The sequence below is a fragment of the Chelonus insularis genome, unplaced genomic scaffold (genome assembly GCF_013357705.1).
Source record: "Chelonus insularis isolate UGA/USDA-ARS -01 unplaced genomic scaffold, ASM1335770v1 contig_377_pilon, whole genome shotgun sequence".
Taxonomy (NCBI): Eukaryota; Metazoa; Arthropoda; class Insecta; order Hymenoptera; family Braconidae; genus Chelonus; species Chelonus insularis.
In genome coordinates this window covers 42091-64359 of record NW_023276535.1, presented here as the reverse complement: position 1 = coordinate 64359, position 22269 = coordinate 42091, and the positions used below count along the sequence as shown (strand labels likewise).

Below are 22269 nucleotides of genomic sequence, written 5' to 3'. Positions count from 1 at the left end.
AATTAATTTTTTTTTTTTTGGGTTTTTATATTAAAATTGAAAAGAAAGGTTATATGGAAACTTTGAAAAAAGGAAGAATAATTTGTTGATTAATTTGATTGACAATTTTCATTTGGGTGAAAAATGTGAGAAAAATATTTAAATTTAAAAAGTAGTTTTAGTCAGATAGAGTTGAAGCCAATCAGATTTAATTAAATCAAATGTGATATCACGTATTATTTGATTTAAATCTCTTTTATTTGATGCTGAAAATTGATATGAAAGTGATAGGCATTTAGCTAGATCAAGTCATTTATAATCGAGTATGAGTATTGGTCTGATCATCTGTGATTAAATGGAGTATCATCTTTTACTTTTTGATGAAAATAGAACATCAGATATTTATATATCAAATTGAAGTTAAGATCTACAGTTTACTTTTTTCTTCAGTGGAGTGTTGAATCATAAGTTTTTTCCATTGATGTCACATGATTTCTACATGTTATATTGTGTATATAAAAAAATCTATTGTTCATTAAAAAAAAATGATATAATTTCATGAACTCAATCATTAAATCATCACTTTTTCATTTCAAGGTATTTATTATCACCTCATTGCTGGTGCTAATTAATAGTAAAAACCTAGAAATAAAAAAAAAATTAGTTACTAGTTAGTAGGATTAGTTAATAGGACAATATGACTGACGACGTAATTTTAGCAGTGATGTCCTAGAGGAAACAAATGGACCAATTGGATATCTACAAGTGACAGAAGATCTCTCCGATCCTAGTTCGCTCTTCGACAGTGTCTTCATGTCCATGTCTGATACTCTCAACTCAATAAATACACTTGCAAGCTCTGATCAAACACCCGACGACAAACAATTTGACATTCCTACCAACACAACACCTGTATCACCGCGAGAAACACTACGGTATGAACGGTTCAAACAAATCGCAACATTTAGTACACAAATTCGCAGATGCAGATCATCGTGCTTCGTGTATATTCACATAGACATGCTTCGCTGAGCTCTAGATTAGCTATACAAAGTGCTTGGACGTAATAAACAATATATTTAACGAGTTTGCAATTCGATAAAAGACAAATTTTTTATCTTCAGGGGCTCTGATAGTGGATTATACCAGACGCCACCAGCACCTCTTTGTACGGAAGGTAGTTACGTCTCTGAGGATCTGTCTTTGACATTACCTCATGGATTTGTGGGTAGAGAATCTGATCAATTGAGCGTTTCGTCTTCATCAAGCGTCGGTGGACCGAGCCCCAGGGATAGACGTTGTTTACCAAACGATTCTGGAATTTCTGGAATTTACTTGCCTATGGCTCCACTGTCCAGTTCACTTCACAGTCCTGCTTCTAACAGCAAAGTCTCGGTAAGTTGTATCATGTCAATAACAGTTAGCTATTTTGCTCCAAATTCAGAACATTATTTATGTTTTAAAAAAAAAATTTTTTTCTTAATTACTTAGAAAAGAACAACGAATTGTTTTTAATAAATGTTTATTTCAGTTATTTTTATTGCTTGTTTTTAATATCAAAGAATTTTCTCTTAATTAAATTTTTTCTTTCAAATAAAGATATAAAAGTAAAAATATATAACTTGAAAACATTGATAACATCTTAAAGCATGCTGAATTAATTTTTATACAAAGAATAAATTCTTAAAATATATTTCAATTTAATTAACGGAGCAGATAAAAAATAAAAATGTTTTTTATTTTGCAGCCAACACCTCCTAAAAAGCCACCTCGAAGGAATTTATCAGTTTCACCAACTCATCTACAAACACAAATGTCTCTCTCGGCTGATTGTTCACTTGGTCCAAGCAATTATGAATACTTATTTCTCGCTAGAAGTGGTGCAAGAAGCCATATAGATCTTGACCAACTTCAAAGTCGTCGGGATCAATTACGCCATGTTACTAGAAGTGTAGATCAATATGTAGACATGAAGGCACGTTGCAGTGATTTCACTAGACGACCGGAAACGGAACCAGTTGCATTGACAGCTGTATATGGTGATCGGTTGATAAAACTTCAAAACCCACGAAGAAAATTACGAAGACATTGCGAAAGAGCTTATGAAAATTATGAATTTGAACGAAGTCCTGGAGTTGATGAATCTCCATGTAGTGAAAGTGCATCTAATGATCAAACTTTTGTCTCCAATGCATTTTTAACACTTAAATCTTCTCAAGAAAGTCTTCTTGATGAAAAACGTGAAAATTGCGATGGCCAAGTGTTAAATGACAACCGAGAAGCAACAGACAAAAGACTCAAGAGGGTACAAATGCTTATTCCTACAAGTCCAACACATTATGTTCAACCACCAACACCAGACCATCCCCCTCCGTCCGCTTTACAAGCTGAAAAGTCTATTCATGAAAGAATTCGTCCACTGAGTCAGGTAAGTTTAAATGTTTGCTTTCACACACTAGAATAATGCATGTGTTTTATACCAACTTCATCTTTTTCAAGTTAATTGTATTGAAGGATAAAACATAATGATTTTTAGTATTTTGATGTCGATAAAGTATTTAGAAATTATAAATTATTTGTAAATTTTATCAAGAAGTAGCGAATTCTGTGATTTTAAAAAAATTTATCTATAAATAATTCACTGATAAGAAACATAAATATGAAATTTATATCAATTTCTTTACATATCCAAGAAAGTTCTTAGATTATCAACTTAGTAATATTATTATTTTTATTACCTATTTATTATTATTTATTATTATAATTTACTTGATATTATCAACAACATAATTTTATGTAATAAATAAAAATTCTATTCTTATATAATAATTTATATTTCAATGATTATTTATATCAATAAAAAAAAACGTTGTTAGAAGTAAATAGAGCAATAAAAACCGCGATTAGCGATGCAATCGATTGCGTAAAAATAAGTAGTTATAATGATCAAGATTCAGTGAGCTATACTCAATATACACAAGATAGCATTTGATTTGTAATGCGATTTACAAGAAATTCCTTTTATCTTTGTACATAACCCTCGACTGCTTTTACCTTGATATTGCTGTTTGCTGCGTGTCATCCTGTGATCATTCTGCTGTACGGCTAGTATCGTTCACTTTGCTCGTCTTTTATACAGCTATAGGATGGATATGTCGAGCAGTGCATACGGATAACATAGTTGAAAGACGCACGAATATTCTTGTGTGATATAACTTCTCATCAGTTCATATGCACCCGCAATCCACGTTCCGTAAGTTGTGACACGCTTGACGAAATATTGCACAGTGAATATAACCTACGGATGGAGGAAGTCTCGTCTTCCCTCAGGCTCTTACTTGGATTCTCTTGCTCTTCTCTTTCTCTCTGTGTCAAACATATCCGCTCCTGAAAGCTTTGAATATGCCACCCTACCGTAGAAAGATCATCGATGTGTTTGCATCCCTCTTTCGTTTGAAGCTCTCTCCGGGTTTCCAAGTCGATGAATTTGGACCAAGAAGCAATGATATTTCTCAAACGAAATCTTATGTCTCTCTTTACTTATCAATAGGGAATATACAGCCATCACCAAAATTATCTCAACGATTTTGAATGCTTATATTATGTTAAAAACTTGGTTTATCAAATATAAAACCTTCGTAGGACTATCACTTAAATATTCAAAACACGTTCCTTTAACTGGCTTCAGGTTTTTCATTTGCATTCATTTATTCGTTTGAAGTTAAGTTTAATTTTAACTCAAGTTGGTGATTTTTTTTTGGCTTTTAACAATTAATAGCTGCAATAAAGACTTTTAAATAATGATTAATAAAAAAAAATCTCTAAATAATTATGTAATGATTTAATTAATTGAAAAAACAAAGATGATCAATAATTTTCTTATAGAAAAAAATAATAACTAAAATAATTATTAATTATTTGTCTGTAATTTTAGATTAATTCTTTCATCAGTAATGAAATTTGATCACCAAAAATACTGAGTGAATACAGAGAGACACCTTTGATTAAAAAGCTATTTAGATTACTCACCTTGTTCTTTCAATCGCTTTGGAGTCTTGAAAGTCGCGTTCTCGGTGAATTTCTCTTGGGAACGTGACAAGGAAGCGCAATTTCTTTATAGGATCGAATCTCGTTACTGTAGTCGGAAACGGAGGTGTCAAGATAGAAAACGGTAACGAGATGATGCGAAAATGACGAAGAGACAACTCAAAGTTTAAGGAATGGAACGAGGAAGAAAGGAGTGTAAGGTACAGGCATAGTAATACAGTTGTATATAAAGGAGAGCTTGTAGGTATGCGGCTGGTTGAATCTCACCCGTCAACTTTCGCAAAATCAACGAAGCGGCAGAACGCAAGACGCCGACACCCTTTGAATAATGAAGTCTGCCTTTACTTCAGGTTTCTACGAAGCATCATTTCTCCTTGAGTTTCACGATGCACGTCAGCATCGTTTCCTTGAGAAATCTGCGAATTTATACCTGTGGTTTCAATCCTCATGTTGTCGGCGTTTTCGTCTGTGTAAAACAGCTGACTGTTTGACGAGATGCTTCTCTACTGCCTCTTAAACATTGCTAAAATGAGATTAGGAGGAGATGCTGCAAATCAACAGCTCTTATCATGTGTGATGTCAAAATATATTTCAAGACTCCTGTCTAGAAGACTTTACGTTTATTGACACATATATGCTTGTATACTTTACAACCGTAAGTTGGTTAAGCATCGCTTCAATGTTGATTACTATTTTCTCACAATGAAGGCTTTTAATAGAATTAGAGTATGGAGCTAAATATTGCTGAAATGGTCCAAATGTTATATGTATAAATTAGTGTCATATCTTGCTGGATTTCATGTTTAATCATCAATTAATTATCCTCGTGGAAAATGTGCTAACTTAGCTCTTCTGTAAATATCTTGATGCTTAAAATAACGGTGATGCATTCGAGAAATGGTGCAGGTGTTTTCATTCAGGTTCTTCACTTAATCACAAATTACTAATTATTCAATAGCTTTATTTCATTTTTTAACATTCACTGATAAATAATAATAAATAATAATTATCAATTCAATTGTATCTGTAGTGTAAAACATTTATGGTTGATAGGAATCATATGCAACTTATGTTCATCATTCACATTTGTACTGGATGTGTTGGTTTTATACATTTTTTTTTATAGCAAGATATCATGATATAATTTTATTTCAATAAATTTGCATGAAAATCGCGTCAGTTTTTTATTTACCAACTCAATGAATTTTTTTTTTTTTGCATCATTTTCCATGCTGAGTTTCGTGTAGAAGAAGTATAATGTTAAAGTGATAACAAATGAACTGGAAGATTCAGGAATATTCACATATGTTACATTGCATAAAATATTTTTTTCTAGGTTTATAAACGACGTTCACGCGATATGGAAACTGAAACGGATGAGGATCTCTTACAATTTCAACCAAGTGGATCTCTTGATGCATCAAGCGGCTCTTTGTCGAGTGTTTCACTCTCGGACAAAAGTATGTCCACAGACAACGTGGAGGAGTACTTTGGTGATGTGCCCTTTGCAGGTAAACAGCAACACACGCTTGGCTGCACCGCATGACGCTTTATGCCCTGGTGTACATGCATATAATCGTTGTGTCGTTGAAAATAAAAAAAATTTGTCAATGCGGTTGATATTTTGTTAACATATCTAACCCGACTACATAATCAACAAAATAATATAAAATACAAATGACATCAAATGATATGGGTATTGTCTTCCTAATTTTATTCCCACATACTCGGGAAATATCCGGATGAATAAACGAGAGAAAAAAATTAATTACTTTCCAATAATAATTTATTCACTAGACTTAATTGAATACAAAAATATTAAATTAAAATTAAAATGTTTTATGCATATTCCAAGGGCTTGAGATTTTAATGTTATTAACGTATTGACGCTAGATTTCCATTTATTTTATATTATTGGCTTTTTAATTATTGAAATTATTATTCGTTAATCAGTTATTTATATTGGCAAGAGGCTTATTTATATTGTGGTATAAAAAAAAATATTTTTATAATTCATTTTAAATTTCTTTGTTTTTAATTACATGTTATATTTAATTAATGATTAATATTTTATCAGAAATCAATTTGTATTGAACTTTATCAATTATTATTATTATTACTATTATTATTCTTATTATTATAAAAATAATAATTATTAATATTAATATTATTGTTCTTATTAATGTTATTATCATAATTATTATTATGGATGAAGCTGCTCTAGCATGTTAGTATAGATTTAGAATATATATTCGACGTTATATTCTGTGATCAAAAATTATATATTTTATAATTATATATTCGTCTTTAATATGTTACTTCTTTATTAGTATATCAATGAAAACCTATTGGACAGGATCTAAAAATAATTCTAATAAATTAAATACCATCAATTGACCATTTTATGCAGCTTTAAATTTTTGAAAAATATTTTCAAAGTGATGATAAATTTTTTTAAATAGAATTTTGTATTTAAATTTTAAAAATGGTCAACTATTGGTATAATTATTATACATGATAATATATTAGTTATTAATTAGAGAGATTTTATCAATGAGAAAATTTTTTTTATATATATATAATAATTTATTAACTGATATTAACAATATTGGAAAATTATATTGGAGTAGTTGACAAAAGTATTAGATAAAGTATTTAATTAGTTGATAGGTAATACTTAGGACTACGTAATTAATGTTGAATTAATTAATAATTGATTACACACATTAATAATTATGCAACATATCAGAACACAAAAGTATATTATTGATAACACTGATAGTTTATTACTATTTACAATGCATTATATAATAATATTTTTTTGCCAATAAACTTTTTGCCATTGTGTATGCAATTTTTGTGCAGTTTTTTTGTGTATGCAATTGTTTTTTACGACAAGCTTCATCTCTTTTCACTGCATGTATCATACATTTTTACTATATCATTTAATTCATATATGTCCAGTGTCCTTTCATCTTTTAATTGGTAAAATTATTTCATGTTACACAAAAATGAATTCCAGTATGATTATTATATTACAAATATTATGAAAGGATATTAATTATTGAAAATAATGAACATCAAGAGTTGAATTAATATAAAGTAGCATTGAAGCTGAAAATAAATTTTTTCCCTGTTAAATATTTTTTAATTTTTGTAATCACGTTCAGAAAAATAAATATAATTTTTTTTGAAAAGATTTATAAAGTTTATGACAATGAATTGGATCTTATTCAGAAATATCATTCTATCTAGATCTTTTGTCTCAATTAAAGTGATTAATTCAATTGATGTATTGCGATAAAATACACCTTCATGCTAAAATGAATCATTCATCAAACATACATGCACATCATCCAGATTGTACGATATAATTGTCTATATCATTTTTATCATTGTTAAAAATGTTTGAATTTTTATCTTTCTCTCTGACACACATCCACATCAGTATTAATGTAAAAATTGTAAAAGTCTCTTTCAATTGGTTAATCTATTTTTCGAAATAATCTCACATCCTGTGTATTCATCCAACATATTTATTCTTAATTAATCTTTATTGTTACTCTATGATTGTTTTTTTTTCTCAATATTTGTTTTATATTTAAAAATGAAGGCATATATGATTTAAATAATTTAAGAATAATTCTATAAAACACCAATAATCTTCAACAATCAACCATTAATTGAACAAAAGAAAAACAAAGTGTACATCTCATTATTACAAGCAACTTTACATCATAAAAATGAAGATCTCCAATTGGAGCAAGGTGAGAGCATGGATGACTGACTGCTCTGTATTCTCACCATTGTTATGAAATGCAGATAAAAATTGTGAAAGCTAACACCGAGAAATAATTAATATTATTATACCTGCCTACTACAAATAAATTACAATAACAAAAAATATTTAAAGCTAACTTTGAAACAAAAGCAATTGAATTACACTTTTTTATCAATTTCTCAGTAACAAGTAATAAAAAATGAATAATAATTAGTTGCTTTCACAACCAAAACTAAATAAACACTTAGCATATTAAATAATTACGATGTAAACGAAGAGAAAAAAATATTTGTAACTTATAATTAGTAATTATAGAGTATGGAAGTTTGATCATTTACATAAATGCAACATTAATGACACTACGGAGCTGTCAAGTATTTCAGATAATGGTAATCACGTCGATCAAAGCGTGAAACGCGAGACAAGTTTCTGCTGATAAGATAATCTATTCGTGCATATACATTGCAGATATCTTAAGTTTTGTGATAAAATACCATCTTGTTCAATGTTTCTCGTGTGTGAAAGTTTTTTCTTGGTGTATTATCATCATCATTATCATTAATATTAATATCAATTGTTAATATTTATGTGTCATGTTTCTTTTTGATATTAAAAACCTTTCGTTGCTTGCTTAAATTATTTTATATATGTGATGCCAATCGCTATATGACATCACAGCGGAATGTGTGGATCGTAGGATGTGACTCATTCAGCAACGTTACTTTGTTTATTTGTTGGATTATTTTATTTTAATTTTTTCCTCTTTACATTTATTACCATGATACAATTAAGGATTTGTAACAGTTCTCTTTTGATTGCGAATCAGAAAATTTCCAACGTGGGAGGATTCCTTGATGATGTCCCACATTCATCAAGCGTCATTATTCTCTTAATAAGACGTGAATTTAAATTCGTTTGATGTCTCAATTTTTTCGGAACATACTGAGAAAACATTTAGTCATGCAGTGATATAAAAGACGTGAGTTAGCTTACTGGTATTGATAAAAGTCACATGGGATTTAATCTATAGAACATATGAGAAGAATTGAGCGTAATATTAATATTAGCATTATTGTACTTGATCTGTTCATAGACTTATATTAATGACAAAGACCTCTTCTCACTCTATTATCCATATGGGGACACTGACATTTATTGGATCAAAGTGTGTTTTTAGCAATGTCCCCAGCTCTCTTTATATTTATTCGTATGTGTACACACACTAGCCCTGCCTTGTCAGCTTTACTTTATTCATCGCGACATTTAATTCTTCAAAACCAGTCCAGCATCGTCCAGTTCAAGAGCCCTGGCTCTTTTTTGTCAACAACAATTTTTTATTTATTTAATCATTCTCTCAATGACACTTGTTCTGAAATAATGATTAATTGTGAATATTACATCTCTTCTGTAATTCCTCAGCTTGACTCAATCCAGGAAAAAAATCTATAAATAACAATAAGAAATTATTGAATAGAATAATTCAAGTCATTGTCTAGTTTATTTTGATTAGACTACAAAGATTGCGTGGCTGGGTTTTTTTTTGTAACAAAACACATCAATTTTCCTCCCTGGTAACATCATTCATCTAATCACTCAAAACTTGACAGATATATTTTTACCTGTAGCTGGATCGCATGTGTTCAATTCAAAGGTAAAAATTCCAAGTCTTCGAGTTCTTCAGCTGGTTTTGAGACCTGCTATCACGAAGCCAGTCTCTCCCACCACACCATGAGACCTCTCTTCACCTCGCTCACACTTGTTTTGATTCCTCCTCCTCTCTCTGTCCATAATTTGACGCAGGGCCCCAATGAGCAACAGTCCCATGTCTGGGGTCATCTTTCCATGCGGCCGTCGAGCGACTGCACGGTAGTAAGCGCGAAGCAATTCTGGCCCCGTTCATTGTCAGTTGGAGTGTGCGGGTGTTAAGTACACCAAGTGTATAGTTTACCTACATGAGGATTATTTTCAAACGTGCGTTATTTTATACAGTTAGACTTTCATTTTTCATCTAGTGTCTTTCTCTTTGTTTACCTGGTGTATCACTTGCCTCCTCCAAAGACCTCCTCCACATCAGCACATCTCTCACTTCTCTCTAACATCGCGTGAGCCAACCACTCAACTTCTCTTGACTTGCTTCGAATTAGTCGACTTGTTAGCTGGATTCGCGCCACCTTTGATACCACTCGTTCAAGTTTTCCGTATTGCAAATTGAATGTGGAACATTTTTGAGTATCTGTAGATAACAATTTTGTTTTTATTTATGTGAACAAGTGCATTGCCTGTGGATTTATATTATCATTCACTCTATCAACACTGGTAAGATATTTATTGCTTCATGCAAGTGTAGTTTTTTATGATTGACGTTCCAATCATTGATAGTCAAGTTTTGTAATAAATAACACATTTTTAAATGAATATTGAAAATAATTGGTAATTGTGTTTTTAAACAAATGATTCATTCAAATTACTAGAAACTATTTTGTAATGTTTCAAATACTTTGGATGAAGCTGATAAATTACCTAACTTATCAATAACCTGTTTCAATGATTGATCAATCATGAATACTTCTTTTAATGACTTTTAGCAAACAAAAAGATCTTTTTTTAAAAATAAAACAGAGAATTTCTAATTAAAACTTTCGTGTTATGTAATTTAATGTAATAGCTGATGATTGAGAAAAAAAAACCTTGAGTTAGAAATAATAAAAAATAATTATTGATGATATATCATCACTGATTGCTTTTCTAATCCACAGAAAACATATTTATGTATTCTAAGAAAAACCGCTTCATTACTAGGTATCCAAGTTTCTAGTAATAAAAGAAGAGATATTACTTTTATTTTAATGACTCTACCAGAAAAGTATTAAAATTCTCTAGACCAACAAATTAAATACAAAATTACTTCACAAAAAATTCAAGTCCAATAAATTTTTATTCTTTTCTCAATAAATGAAATTTATGACATTTTAATAAATTTCTTCTCTCTCCCAAACTGCTACTCATGATTTTTAAGTATCAATAAATTAATTGTAAGTTTTAGATTCTTAACTTGGTGATAACTGAGTCTAATTTGTAGCTTTCAATTGAAGTTGAAAACCTATTGAATTATTGAGATTGAGATACAATGTCTAGGGTCTAGGTTTTAATCCCCAAGTGAGGCTTTATATTTCAATTCTATTGTTGAGTTTCAGTTATAAAGCTAATAGATGAGGTCGCTGTTTTAAAAAAACACATGTATCAAGTGTCATGTAGGGCATAGTGGAGGGTAGAAATAGACATGGAACATATCAGAGGGGATATAAGGGCAACTGGCTGCGGGCCTCCTGGTAATTTGATTCGAATGCAGGTGCTATGAGTTCTATATGTACATGGGAATCATTAGTGTGCACCTTTTCATGATTATTTAACAGAAAATTTGAAACCTGGCCTGTTTGCCACAATGTGTCACTTTCAGTCATTATGTATTTAAAAGCAGGCAAAAGGTGGCCAATGTGATGATAATGAAGTCACACCTGCTGTGGGAAAATTTAGGAAAACAAAGAATAAATAGAGAAGTAGGAAATAAGTAATCATGTCACGTGCGACCAGTGAAGGCGTAACCGCGTGTCCGGAGTTCCTGACACGCCGCGAAAACTTGAAGGCACATACTTGTTGCTCTTGTAACGCCCCAAGTAATAATAGCTTTGCCCCACAATCATTACGTCACGGATATGAGGGCGCCAAACTAACGTAACATGTGAGCACTTGTCGCTTTTATGAGATGAAACTCTATATAAGCTTCTATGTAACTCCGTTTAGTTGTTGTTCAACTTGTTCATAAGATCAAGGGACTATAAATAGAGAAGTGGAATACCTTCGTTGAACATAAAATTAAGTCATATAATATTTTAGCTTTTTTTCCTCATTAATAAATGAAAACATTAACTAGTTGTTTCATGTTTACATCTGTTAAATACTCGAAGCTTTTATTTTTGTCTTTCACTTTTTAATTAAAACTTATCTTTCTTGATAATTAGTTTCAATTTTTTCAATGTTAATTATTTATTTCTTGTTGAAAAGGTAGAAGATAGTTGGATCTTTTGGTTCAATTTGTTGATAGAAATTTGGTTGATTAATGATTGTAGGAATTTCTATGTGAACTTTAGAGTTAGAATTAATTAATCTGTTTCTGTAAGTATGGTCATTAAGACTATAAATTGATAATTGAATTCTAGACTAAAGCTGATTAGGAAAATGAATTGCACAACTAAAAAAATGTCATTGTGGTTTTACTTTTGATAATAAAATTATTACTGCTACTCATTTAAATAGAACTACGTGTTGTTTGCTTGCTCGAGTCTTTATCTTAATGTAAGCTAGTAAATGGGTCAACTAGAAAAATTAAATCCATATCATTTTTTTATTGTTATAAAGATAAACATTTAATTTTACCATATAATCACAATTTAAATGAAATGAAAAATTAAATGTTAATATCAATTTTCACAATCTCTTTACAGAAAAAAAAAATATTTAATTTAAATAATCTATTTTTCATTTACTTTCAAACTTATATACATGATAAAATTTTTCACTTGTACTTCTTAGAATAGAGAGTTTACTCATTCAAATAAGCATAATTCATGAATAGTTAAATCTGTTAATGATTGGACCATTAACTATGAATTAATACCCATAAATTATGCGTTTCACTTGACGTAAAATATAATAAGTGCACCAAGCAAAAAACCAGATAATTGCGCGATAATTGGAAAAAAATTCCTCAAGCAATCTCACTAGTACTCGATTATGCAGTAATCTTTAAAATCAAGAATATAAGGCAATTAAATAGACTGAAAGGCACGCGGAAAAGCTGATCTGCTGCCAAGACTGTAGGCTAATGTACAAGGTATTTCTCATTTATGTTCGATGTAGCAAACTAAGTATCGCGTGCTAGGATCTCTGTTATCATCATGTAATCAAAGTACTGAAAAATGCGTGACTCGTATTAAAAATTAGCACACTTGTTAAATGATAAGTGAACTTGAAAAAATTCTCACATTCAGTGGATAACCCAAGGTCTTTTGGGATTACTATCAATTAAACTGGATTGCAGAAAAGTGTTATGGTTGAGACTCACGCGAGCTAACTATTGACTGATAGAAGAACAAATAAACGGAAGTATCGCATCCTGCTTGTGTTGAATGCATATCAAGTACGTGTATGCATCATCGTCTTAATTCACATTCATGTGGAGTATTGATTATGGTCGAAGATGCTATGAAATATAAGTGCTTCTATGGTATTATTTAACGTTCAGACAACTGAGGATGTTATGGTATGCCGTGGTATCACGCTACAGGAAATCATTCCACCAAGGTCGAAGCTACACGTGCTGACTAATACGCCTATTTTTGATAATTCCGGATGATAAAATGACTCTGTGTACATATCGCAAGGAATGTTTTTTTTTTATTCAGTAGACATGGTTTATGCAAAATGATGAGAAGGCATGTTGGCTAGGTTGAAGCAGTGATAGTTTTCCTTGATTGAATATTAGCTCTAGAGTCATGTGGAATAGAGTTGATAGCAGAGATAGATTATGTCATCATCATTTTTATTACAAACATTATTTTAAACATTTAGATGATTTTTTATTAGTATTTCTTAAAATATTGTTATAGATTGTTTTCACTGAATTATTCATTTAATTAATTAAAATTTTTAATTTATTTGATGTATTAATGTTATCATTAGTTGAATTGAATATATTTTATAAGAATTTTAATGAAAACACTTTCTGCAATGAAGAAAAATCATTAAAAGTGAAAAAAGAATTTCATGATGATGATGACTGTTACTTTTGCTCTACTTATTACCAGCATTACTCCACTTATTTTGAGTGCTAATTGAAATTGTTTTAAAAACAGATTTATTCAAAAATAAACATTTTTTTTTTAATGAAAATTTTTTTTTAATTTCTCACGGTATGTAATTGTGAAGATTTACATATATTGTTTTTTTAGGGCAGCAATGATCCCTTCGTACTGTCATTTAGAATCTTGATAGCACAGGTGGAATAGATATGAATTGAGTAATTCTGAAAAGATTAATTACCTGATAGTTATGAAATTGAAAATTATTATTGTAGATTATGTACATTGAGATTAAGATAATGATTAATCCGTAACATGGAGAAAAATTTTATTATGTTTGTTCACGAGTCTATTACTTATGTTACTCAATGTCTATGACAGATAATTATTTTAATAAAAATTACGAGGTATTTGTTTAGTCAAGGATTTTTAAAAATAATATGTTATAATGGTTTTACTGACTTGACGAAAATTCATTTGCTTCTTAAAAGAAAATGTTTTAAGTGAGGAATCATATTTAAAAGTTGATGAAAGATAAACCGACCTTGGTTTTTATTTAGTAAACAATTCATACAATTTTTTGTATCATTTTAACGCGATATTCTCACCTTGAATATTATTAGGATTATATTTCACAAAAACATGACTTAATTACCTAGTAGATTTCTGTGAGAAAAAATTTAATTACATAATTATATGTTTTCTAAATGGATTAATTAGCAAGTTTTCTTGGAATATGATACGATAAATTTTATTTGGTAAAAACAAGTGAAAAAATGATTGACTGTCTTTGAAGCTTTTCTGAAATATTTCAAATATTTTCTAATCCGTACAAAATAATTTCGTTCCCCAAAGGTTGAATTTTTTTCTTTTTTGTTAAATTTTCAGATAATGAAATAATGATATATTGGCGATAAATTGTAAGACATAAAAATGTGCATAACTTCTATGCTAATAGTGGTATAGGGTTGATGGAGGGCTCATTTGATAGATCTCGACAAGAGAAATAGAGTCAACATTGTTAAAATCATAATTGGCGCATAATTGATGCTAAAATTAGAGTAAGTTCCGGTTTTACCCCATTTTAGGAGTGAAATAATTGATTTTTCGTATGTTTGATCTGATTCCGCATTTCTACGCATCAAGAGGAAGAGAATGAGTGGTCAAACTTGAAAATCGGAGTACTTTTATTTTTCGACCCCAAAAAATGGCAAGAGAGGTCCAAAGTCGAAGTGAGGGTCAAAAAATCATCTACTTTTGACTTTGGATCCTTATAACTCCTTTTAAACTTATCAAATAATGATTTTTAAGGATTATTTAAAAACTTCAGAATCTAAGCTAGAGATACATATCCATGAAAAACGTTTAAAAAATTTGTTTCACCCTTAAAATTGCCAAAATACTTGTCAAACTCCCTAAAAAATGTGACTTTTTTTCATATTTTAGCAATTTTAAGGGTGAAAGAAATTTTTTATACATTTTTTATGGATATGCATATTTAGCTTAGATTCTAAAGTTTCTAAAACGTCCCTAAAAACAGTTATTGGACCGTCTGTTTATGAGTTATAAGGGTTTAAAGTCAAGGGGATGATTATTCGTAATTTGTATTTAGTGTAACCCGTTTTTAAGGGTGTTAAAGTGAATTTTCTTGGGCTGTGCTCCGATTCCGCATTTCTACGCATCAAGAGGAAGAGAATGAGTGGTCAAACTTGAAAATCGGAGTACTTTTATTTTTTGGCTGAAAAAAATGGAAAGGGGTACCACTTGCCATTTTTTGGGGTCGAAAAATAAAAGTACTCCGATTTTCAAGTTTGACCACTCATTCTCTTCCTCTTGATGCGTAGAAATGCGGAATCAGATCAAACATACGAAAAATCAATTATTTCACTCCTAAAATGGGGTAAAACCGGAACTTACTCTAATTTTAGCATCAATTATGCGCCAATTATGATTTTAACAATGTTGACTCTATTTCTCTTGTCGAGATCTATCAAATGAGCCCTCCATCAACCCTATACCACTATTAGCATAGAAGTTATGCACATTTTTATGTCTTACAATTTATCGCCAATATATCATTATTTCACTATCTGAAAATTAATTTTAAAAAAATTTAGTTTAACATTAATATATTAACGAGATATTTATTGATACAAATTTAACACTTATAAGCCGTAATTATTTGTCTCATGTAAATTTTTATCTCAAGTTTCTTTAAGTGAAGAAAAAAGGATTGATTATCATTAGTCATGGCATGAATTTATGCATTAGTATCCGAGGATTTGGAGCAATTTAAGTTATTTATTCATTAGATGTAGAAGTAATTTTCTACAATATTAAAAAATCTAGTATCAGTAAAATATTTAAATAAGTAAAAACAGATTGACAAAAAGTATTCTTTATTTGTCAGTACAAAAAAATTCCTTAAAGATATTAAATCAAATATTTTTGACTTTACTTATAATGAAATTTAATAAAAATGTCTTTTAGTGTAAATAATAAATAAAATAACAAGAGATAAAATGCAAAAATTAAAAAAAAAAAAAACTAAATGATTTCGGCAAAAAATATATGAACTTTGAATTCACTTTCGTGCGTAAATATTTGTTGAATTGACAAGTACTTTTTGAATGCGGTGATAGGATATCATTGAAGTAATTTGACGCCCGTGAAAACAGGTTGTCCACAGCTGCTGGTGCTCTCGGTCAGCGTCAAATGATTGCCTAACAAGTGCCGCGGTAATTTATGGCTGAGTGCACCGCACCTACGGTCTATTAGGTCACGTTGCCCGAGTTCGATTCAAGTTGATTGCACATCATGCCTCCGATTTGCGTCCATGAACAATGAGCCAATGTGCTAGTTACTGCGATATATAACAGTTACTAGAATATTATTCAAACATTTCTATTGTCAAGTTGTTGCCTTATCCAAGTTTCATTGCTACTCACCAACCTTGTCTTTTATTTCCACGGCCTTCAATCACTATCCTCATAATAACGATGTCTTTTTTTAAACTCAATTTATCAGTAAGAGGAAATCTAACTCGAGGACGTCTCTTGGCTATGCTCCATTGCTCGTTCATAATAATTGCCTGACAGTTACTCGGTTATTGACCCCCCCAGCAACAATTGAAAATTGTCAAGTATAATTTTATATTTGCAATGCCAAATTGTTATTTCCTTCATGATGAATTATTTATACTTATTCATTTGATTGACCACATTCATTTGTTATTCTTTTGACGACAACAATAAGTATTTTTATTGCCAACGTTATATCCGTCAACATGCATGGAATTATTGTCGTCAGTTTGTTTTAATTCAGATTGTGTGAGGTAGGATTTTGTTTATTCAGCAAATCTTTTGTTAAAATTCATGTTCATGTTGGATTACAGCCATAGGCAATGGCATTACCAACCATGAAAGAGGATTTTTTAAAACTGTTTGTGTTTGATTGAGAAAATTCATTTCAAGTTGATGCCATTATAATTAAATACCACAATAATTTATAACAATACTTTATTATTTAAAAAATATGTGAAAAGTTAGATTACCAGGTTTAAAACAGTAAATAGAATAACTAGATCTTCAAAGAAATATTTTTTGTTTCATTAATTTTAATGTGACAGTTGGGATCTTCCAAATACTTTCAATTGGTTGTTGTTCTAAAACTCTAAACTAACATTATTAGAACACAAGATATAGTAGATTTTAATGTAATGTTTATGTTAACTAGTTAAATGCTGGCAATATTTTGGAGCAAAAGTTACTTCAAATTGTAAGTAAACTAAAAACTACTCCAAATTGCAGTGAAAATTATCACAAGTTCAGAAGTAAAGCTTAATATTTACTTGTTTATAAGCTGAATAATTTTTATTACAATTCCTTTTAGTTTATTCACAATTTAGAATAAATTTTATCAAAAATTTTCTAGCCCCTAGGTACACAATTATGCATGATGGATAATCTGAATATTTTTATTTCAAATAAAAAAACACAATTTCTAAAAGAAATCAATTTTTTAATGTTCAAGAATCAAAATTAATTTAGTATTAAAAAAGCCATTATAGTTAAACATTAAAAATAATTAATTGTATTAAAAAAAAAATGATAACATATTTTAAAAGAGATTTAAAATAAAATATTTCGAGTCTTTATATTATTACCATAAGTTCATTTTGGTTGTTACTGGAGAAAAGTTGAACTATTATCTATGAAAATCCAGTAACAGTCTCATTGTGGAGCATAAAAAAAATGAATAAAAGGATGAGAGCGATGAGGATTTTATATAATTTACATATATGACTTGAATAACTGCCTGCGTAATATAACACGATGTCGCGACGAGAGGAGAGAGGGATGAGTAAAAGAGGACTAAGAGGTGGAGGCGTCGACATCGTAGTTGAGACGCCCTTAATCATGGGGCTTTAATTAAAATTACGTACGTTTGCACTTGTAACCCACGTTTCCTTCTCTCTCTCTCTCTCTCTATTTAGTATTTTTATGAGCTTTTCATTACACGCATACACGTGTGCAACATGAACGAAAAGCATCTTTGAAAAGACATTGCCACTACTACCCACTTTACTCTTATTCCATTGTTTTTATTCATCAACAATATTTTTTTATAATTTTTTACATCTCTTATTCATAATGTAATGTGCTAGTCAACGAACGAGCTGTCTCATTTACTGAAACTACAAGTATGAAAGAGTTATCATCATTTTGATAATTGTACGCAATTCAAATAAGTTTTATAGTATTCATATTTCATATTAACCTCTCATCACATAATGACAGAAGTAGAAAATGTAACATTCATATTCCATTATTTCGCAAAATAATTATCAATCATTATTTTTCCTATACTAAAACACATTTCAATGTCGTCATTAAGTTGGAATTTTCTTTTAATTGATTCAAACAATTACACTTTGCTGACAGTAATTGTTATTGGTCTTCACTCTTTAATGAGCTTCATCAATCACAACAATTGTATTCATTAAAGATACATTAATGTCTACTTTATTATTTAATATATATATTGATGTTTATTATGAAATACATCTTTTAGATGTAGAAATTAATTTTTTTCTCATCATAAATTCATCTAACGTAAATGAATCTTTAAAGATGTAAATTATGTTGAAATTAAATCCAAAGATTGTTCAAGAAAATAAGCGTTTCAATGAGAATATTGAAATGCTTAAGATTGTATAAAATTATAAATGTAATCTCGTTGCAAAATTACAAGGATTAACTTCCCCGTAACTTCACTAAAACTTCTTTATGATTAATATAAAGCATCGTACATTTTCTGAATTTCATATCTTTTATAAGATTTTGTGTCTCTTCCTAAACCTCTTGGAAACTTTTGTATGAATAAGAGAATTTAGACTAGTAATATCTTAAACTGATTCATTATAACCAACTGCAGGTATTTAATTGACTTATTTTCCTGCCACAGTGAGGTGAAGATTTGTTGGAGATGGTTTCCTCTTTTCATGTTGCTTTGTGATGTTGGAAGTTCTTCATATTTATTGTCATGTGTGAAGAGATGTTGGAAACTATTTTCGCTTGCTTTTGAATCGATAGATTTGTAAAAGAAAAATTATATTATAATTCATTGTCAAAGCTAGTGTTCATGTTAGGAACAAGATAATGGTCAGGAAAAAATAGACATTCTATAATATATTCGGTCAAGGAAAGTGACTGATGCCTAATTGTTCTGATACAGAATAAGAAAAATATAAAACAAAGGATTCATTCAATAGGTAGGAAAGCAATTCTGGAGATATTATGATGTTTCCTGTAATGATGTTCAACTTTGCAAACCAAGTAATCAATTCCAAGCAAGAAATAATAAGAGAAACCTTGAAACTAATCATACAACTGGAGCTTTAGCTCTAGATGAATAACCTGATTTGTTTTATAAAAATCATTATTATTTTTAAAAAATGATATTGAACGTTTTTGGCAGGTTTACTAAAAGGTTCTGTCACGGCTGAACGTCCTCGAACTCTTCGACGTTTGCGGAACGTCTACGGATCGACCGTATGCGGGATGGGAACTGGTGTGGACGTTACTGGAGAACGTTTAGATGATGGTGGTGTTGATGGGTCACTTCGAGATCGTGATAGGGATGAAAAATCTCTCAGCATCATGAGCCCCTTCGACGAGCAAGAAGAGTGGGCTAAAATTTCAGAAATAATGGCTTCTTTTGGCACAGGGCTTGTCAGAGAGTCAGTCTTTGTTAATGAATTGGAGAAGGAGTTTCAAACAAGATTGGGTATTGGATTGAACTTTACTAACAATACTTCTAAACGTTCTATGTCCCATGAAATTGTTTATTACTCTTGTATTGCTGATGATTTATGTTTAGGGATTGGTTCAGACACTACCAGCAGCCCTACTGTTGTTTCACCGATTGGTCAATGGCTATTGGATTTAGGCTTGGCTGACTACGAGTCTCTTTTCATCAACTATGGTTTTGATGACCTAGATTTTATCGTAAGTCATTTTCAAAATGATACTTTTTCTATTTAACTCTATCAAATGTTCTTTTTCATCTTAATTGCTGTTTTATAATATCACTTAATCCAGTTTATTTGGAATGTTTCAGAATGGAATATTGGAAGACTCTGACTTGAAAGACATGGGAATAACAAGTGACCAGGATCGTGCTGTGATAATGAACGCATCCTTGTCGTTGAATAAATGTGTGGACAAACGATCAGGTTCACAAGCAAAGACAGTTGATGAGTGGCTTAAAGGAATACACTTGGAAAAATACATAGAAACTTTCAAGAAACATCTTTATACTGATATGGATCGTGTTAAAAGAGTTTGGGAAGTGGAGTTAGCAGCAGTGCTTGAAATTCAAAAACCTGCCCACAGAAAACGAATCCTAGCATCTGTAACAGGACCAAGCCCACGCTCTCAATCTAGAAATGGAAGTGGACCTAATTTAGAGGATCTTAATAAGGATCTTAACACTTTGGTAAGTCTCGAGAAAACATAACTCATTTACTTATTTTAATTCCCCACAACAATTTATGACCTTACATTTACATTTTCAACTGTAATGTTTTCACATCTAGACTTGGTTGGAATATTCTAAAATAACAATTTATTTTCAATATCAGATTATTATTAGTAGAGTAACAATAGTTCAAAATAATTAATTGGATCAAAAATGTTGAAGATAATGATTATTTTATCACGTGAACAGTGAATATTCTATTGTACCAAGATCACAATAATTTCTCAAGTCTTCGTAACATCTGTAAAGTCTAAGTAATACAGATAATTAGTAGAACCAGGTATTTCCACCCTCGACAATAATTTCCAATCAAATTAGTACTTTATTGCATGGTAGAATGTGTAGATCCTGGTGATGAAAAGGGAAACTTGGGGAGACATTTGATGGGACAGTATGGAAGAAAGAGAGAAAAATAGGAAGAGAGATTGACGACAGGGTGCTCTTATGACACAATGAGAGCAGTTTGAGACTCGAGTGTAGCAGAAAGCTACGGGGAGTCTCGCTCTTTTATTCCACCCCTTGTGACACTTTCGCTCGGATCGTAACCAACCATTCGATTCGATCAACTAGCACCGCGTTATAATGTAAATAAAGTGGCTAATTGGAGATACGTACATTGTATAAGCTCTACTCTTTCACCAGAGTTCTGCAGAAACGGCTTTCAGTCACGTCACTCAACCATATCAACTCTTCAGAATTGATTTTTATCACAATTTTCTTCTACTTCCTTTATATTGTTCACTGTATCTATACCAGTGCTTTTTGTTTTCACTCTATCTCCCATTAATTAGCTCACTAGATTCAGTAAACATCATCCTCACGAGTCCTCTCATTTTAGCACATCCGGGAATCCGATAAATTGCCTCTCGTCGATCGAACAACGCATGATTATATTGGCCCTTGCTTGTTACTGCCTGCTCCCTATGCTGTATCTCTTTTTGCGCAGCTATCAGACCTTCAATAGGATACTATATAGTATATATGACTATTATTTGCTTTACGCGTCACCCGAGCATCAATGAGATTTTTATAGGTGTTTAATACTCTACTTGAAAAATCATTAATTTATTTGTTCTTTGTCAATATTTTCACACTTTGCTTTCGATTTACTCTACAAACTCAACTATTTCATTAAAAAATGTTGAATCTTTTTTACACAGTTTTTGATTTGTATTTTTAATTAAGTACTACAACCACTTTATTATAATAAACAAAAAAGTATCATTTCTTTTTGTTATTATTATTAAAATACGAACATTTACATTGAATATTATCCTAATAAATATTTATTTTGCCTCTGAAACATGAAATAAATATTCATTCATCTCCAAAATAAACATCAAGTTATTAAAAAGGAAAAGTAGAAAATTGTCAATGATAATAGTAAAATTTAATTTTAAAATTCACTAAGTGAGGAAAAATAATTGAAAAAAAGTTAAATATTTCCAAGAGTAACTTAATGAATATGCAATTACCGATTTCATTAAATTCGGGACCATTATTTTTGCATGAATCGAATCCAGTTTGCGGTTTGGAGAAATCAACGATACGATCGTTTAGTGA

At 30.4% G+C, this 22269-nt stretch overlaps 1 protein-coding gene and 1 long non-coding RNA gene across 2 annotated transcripts in view; one reads left to right on the top strand and one right to left on the bottom strand.

Annotated features, from left to right (window-relative positions):
• Nucleotides 1-22269, top strand: part of LOC118067281 (ankyrin repeat and SAM domain-containing protein 1A-like) — a 38048-nt gene that overhangs the window by 12734 nt on the left and 3045 nt on the right. The window contains exons 8-13 of the mRNA XM_035083930.1: nucleotides 1104-1374; nucleotides 1727-2407; nucleotides 5363-5537; nucleotides 19645-19953; nucleotides 20047-20174; nucleotides 20287-20664. Coding sequence (XP_034939821.1) covers nucleotides 1104-1374; nucleotides 1727-2407; nucleotides 5363-5537; nucleotides 19645-19953; nucleotides 20047-20174; nucleotides 20287-20664 — 1942 coding nt within the window. The remainder of the gene's footprint in view (nucleotides 1-1103; nucleotides 1375-1726; nucleotides 2408-5362; nucleotides 5538-19644; nucleotides 19954-20046; nucleotides 20175-20286; nucleotides 20665-22269) is intronic.
• Nucleotides 8534-10013, bottom strand: LOC118067283 (uncharacterized). Its single transcript, XR_004690357.1, has 3 exons — nucleotides 9839-10013; nucleotides 9427-9755; nucleotides 8534-9250 (listed from the first exon to the last, which is right to left on the bottom strand). It is a non-coding gene; the product is annotated as an uncharacterized lncRNA (long non-coding RNA).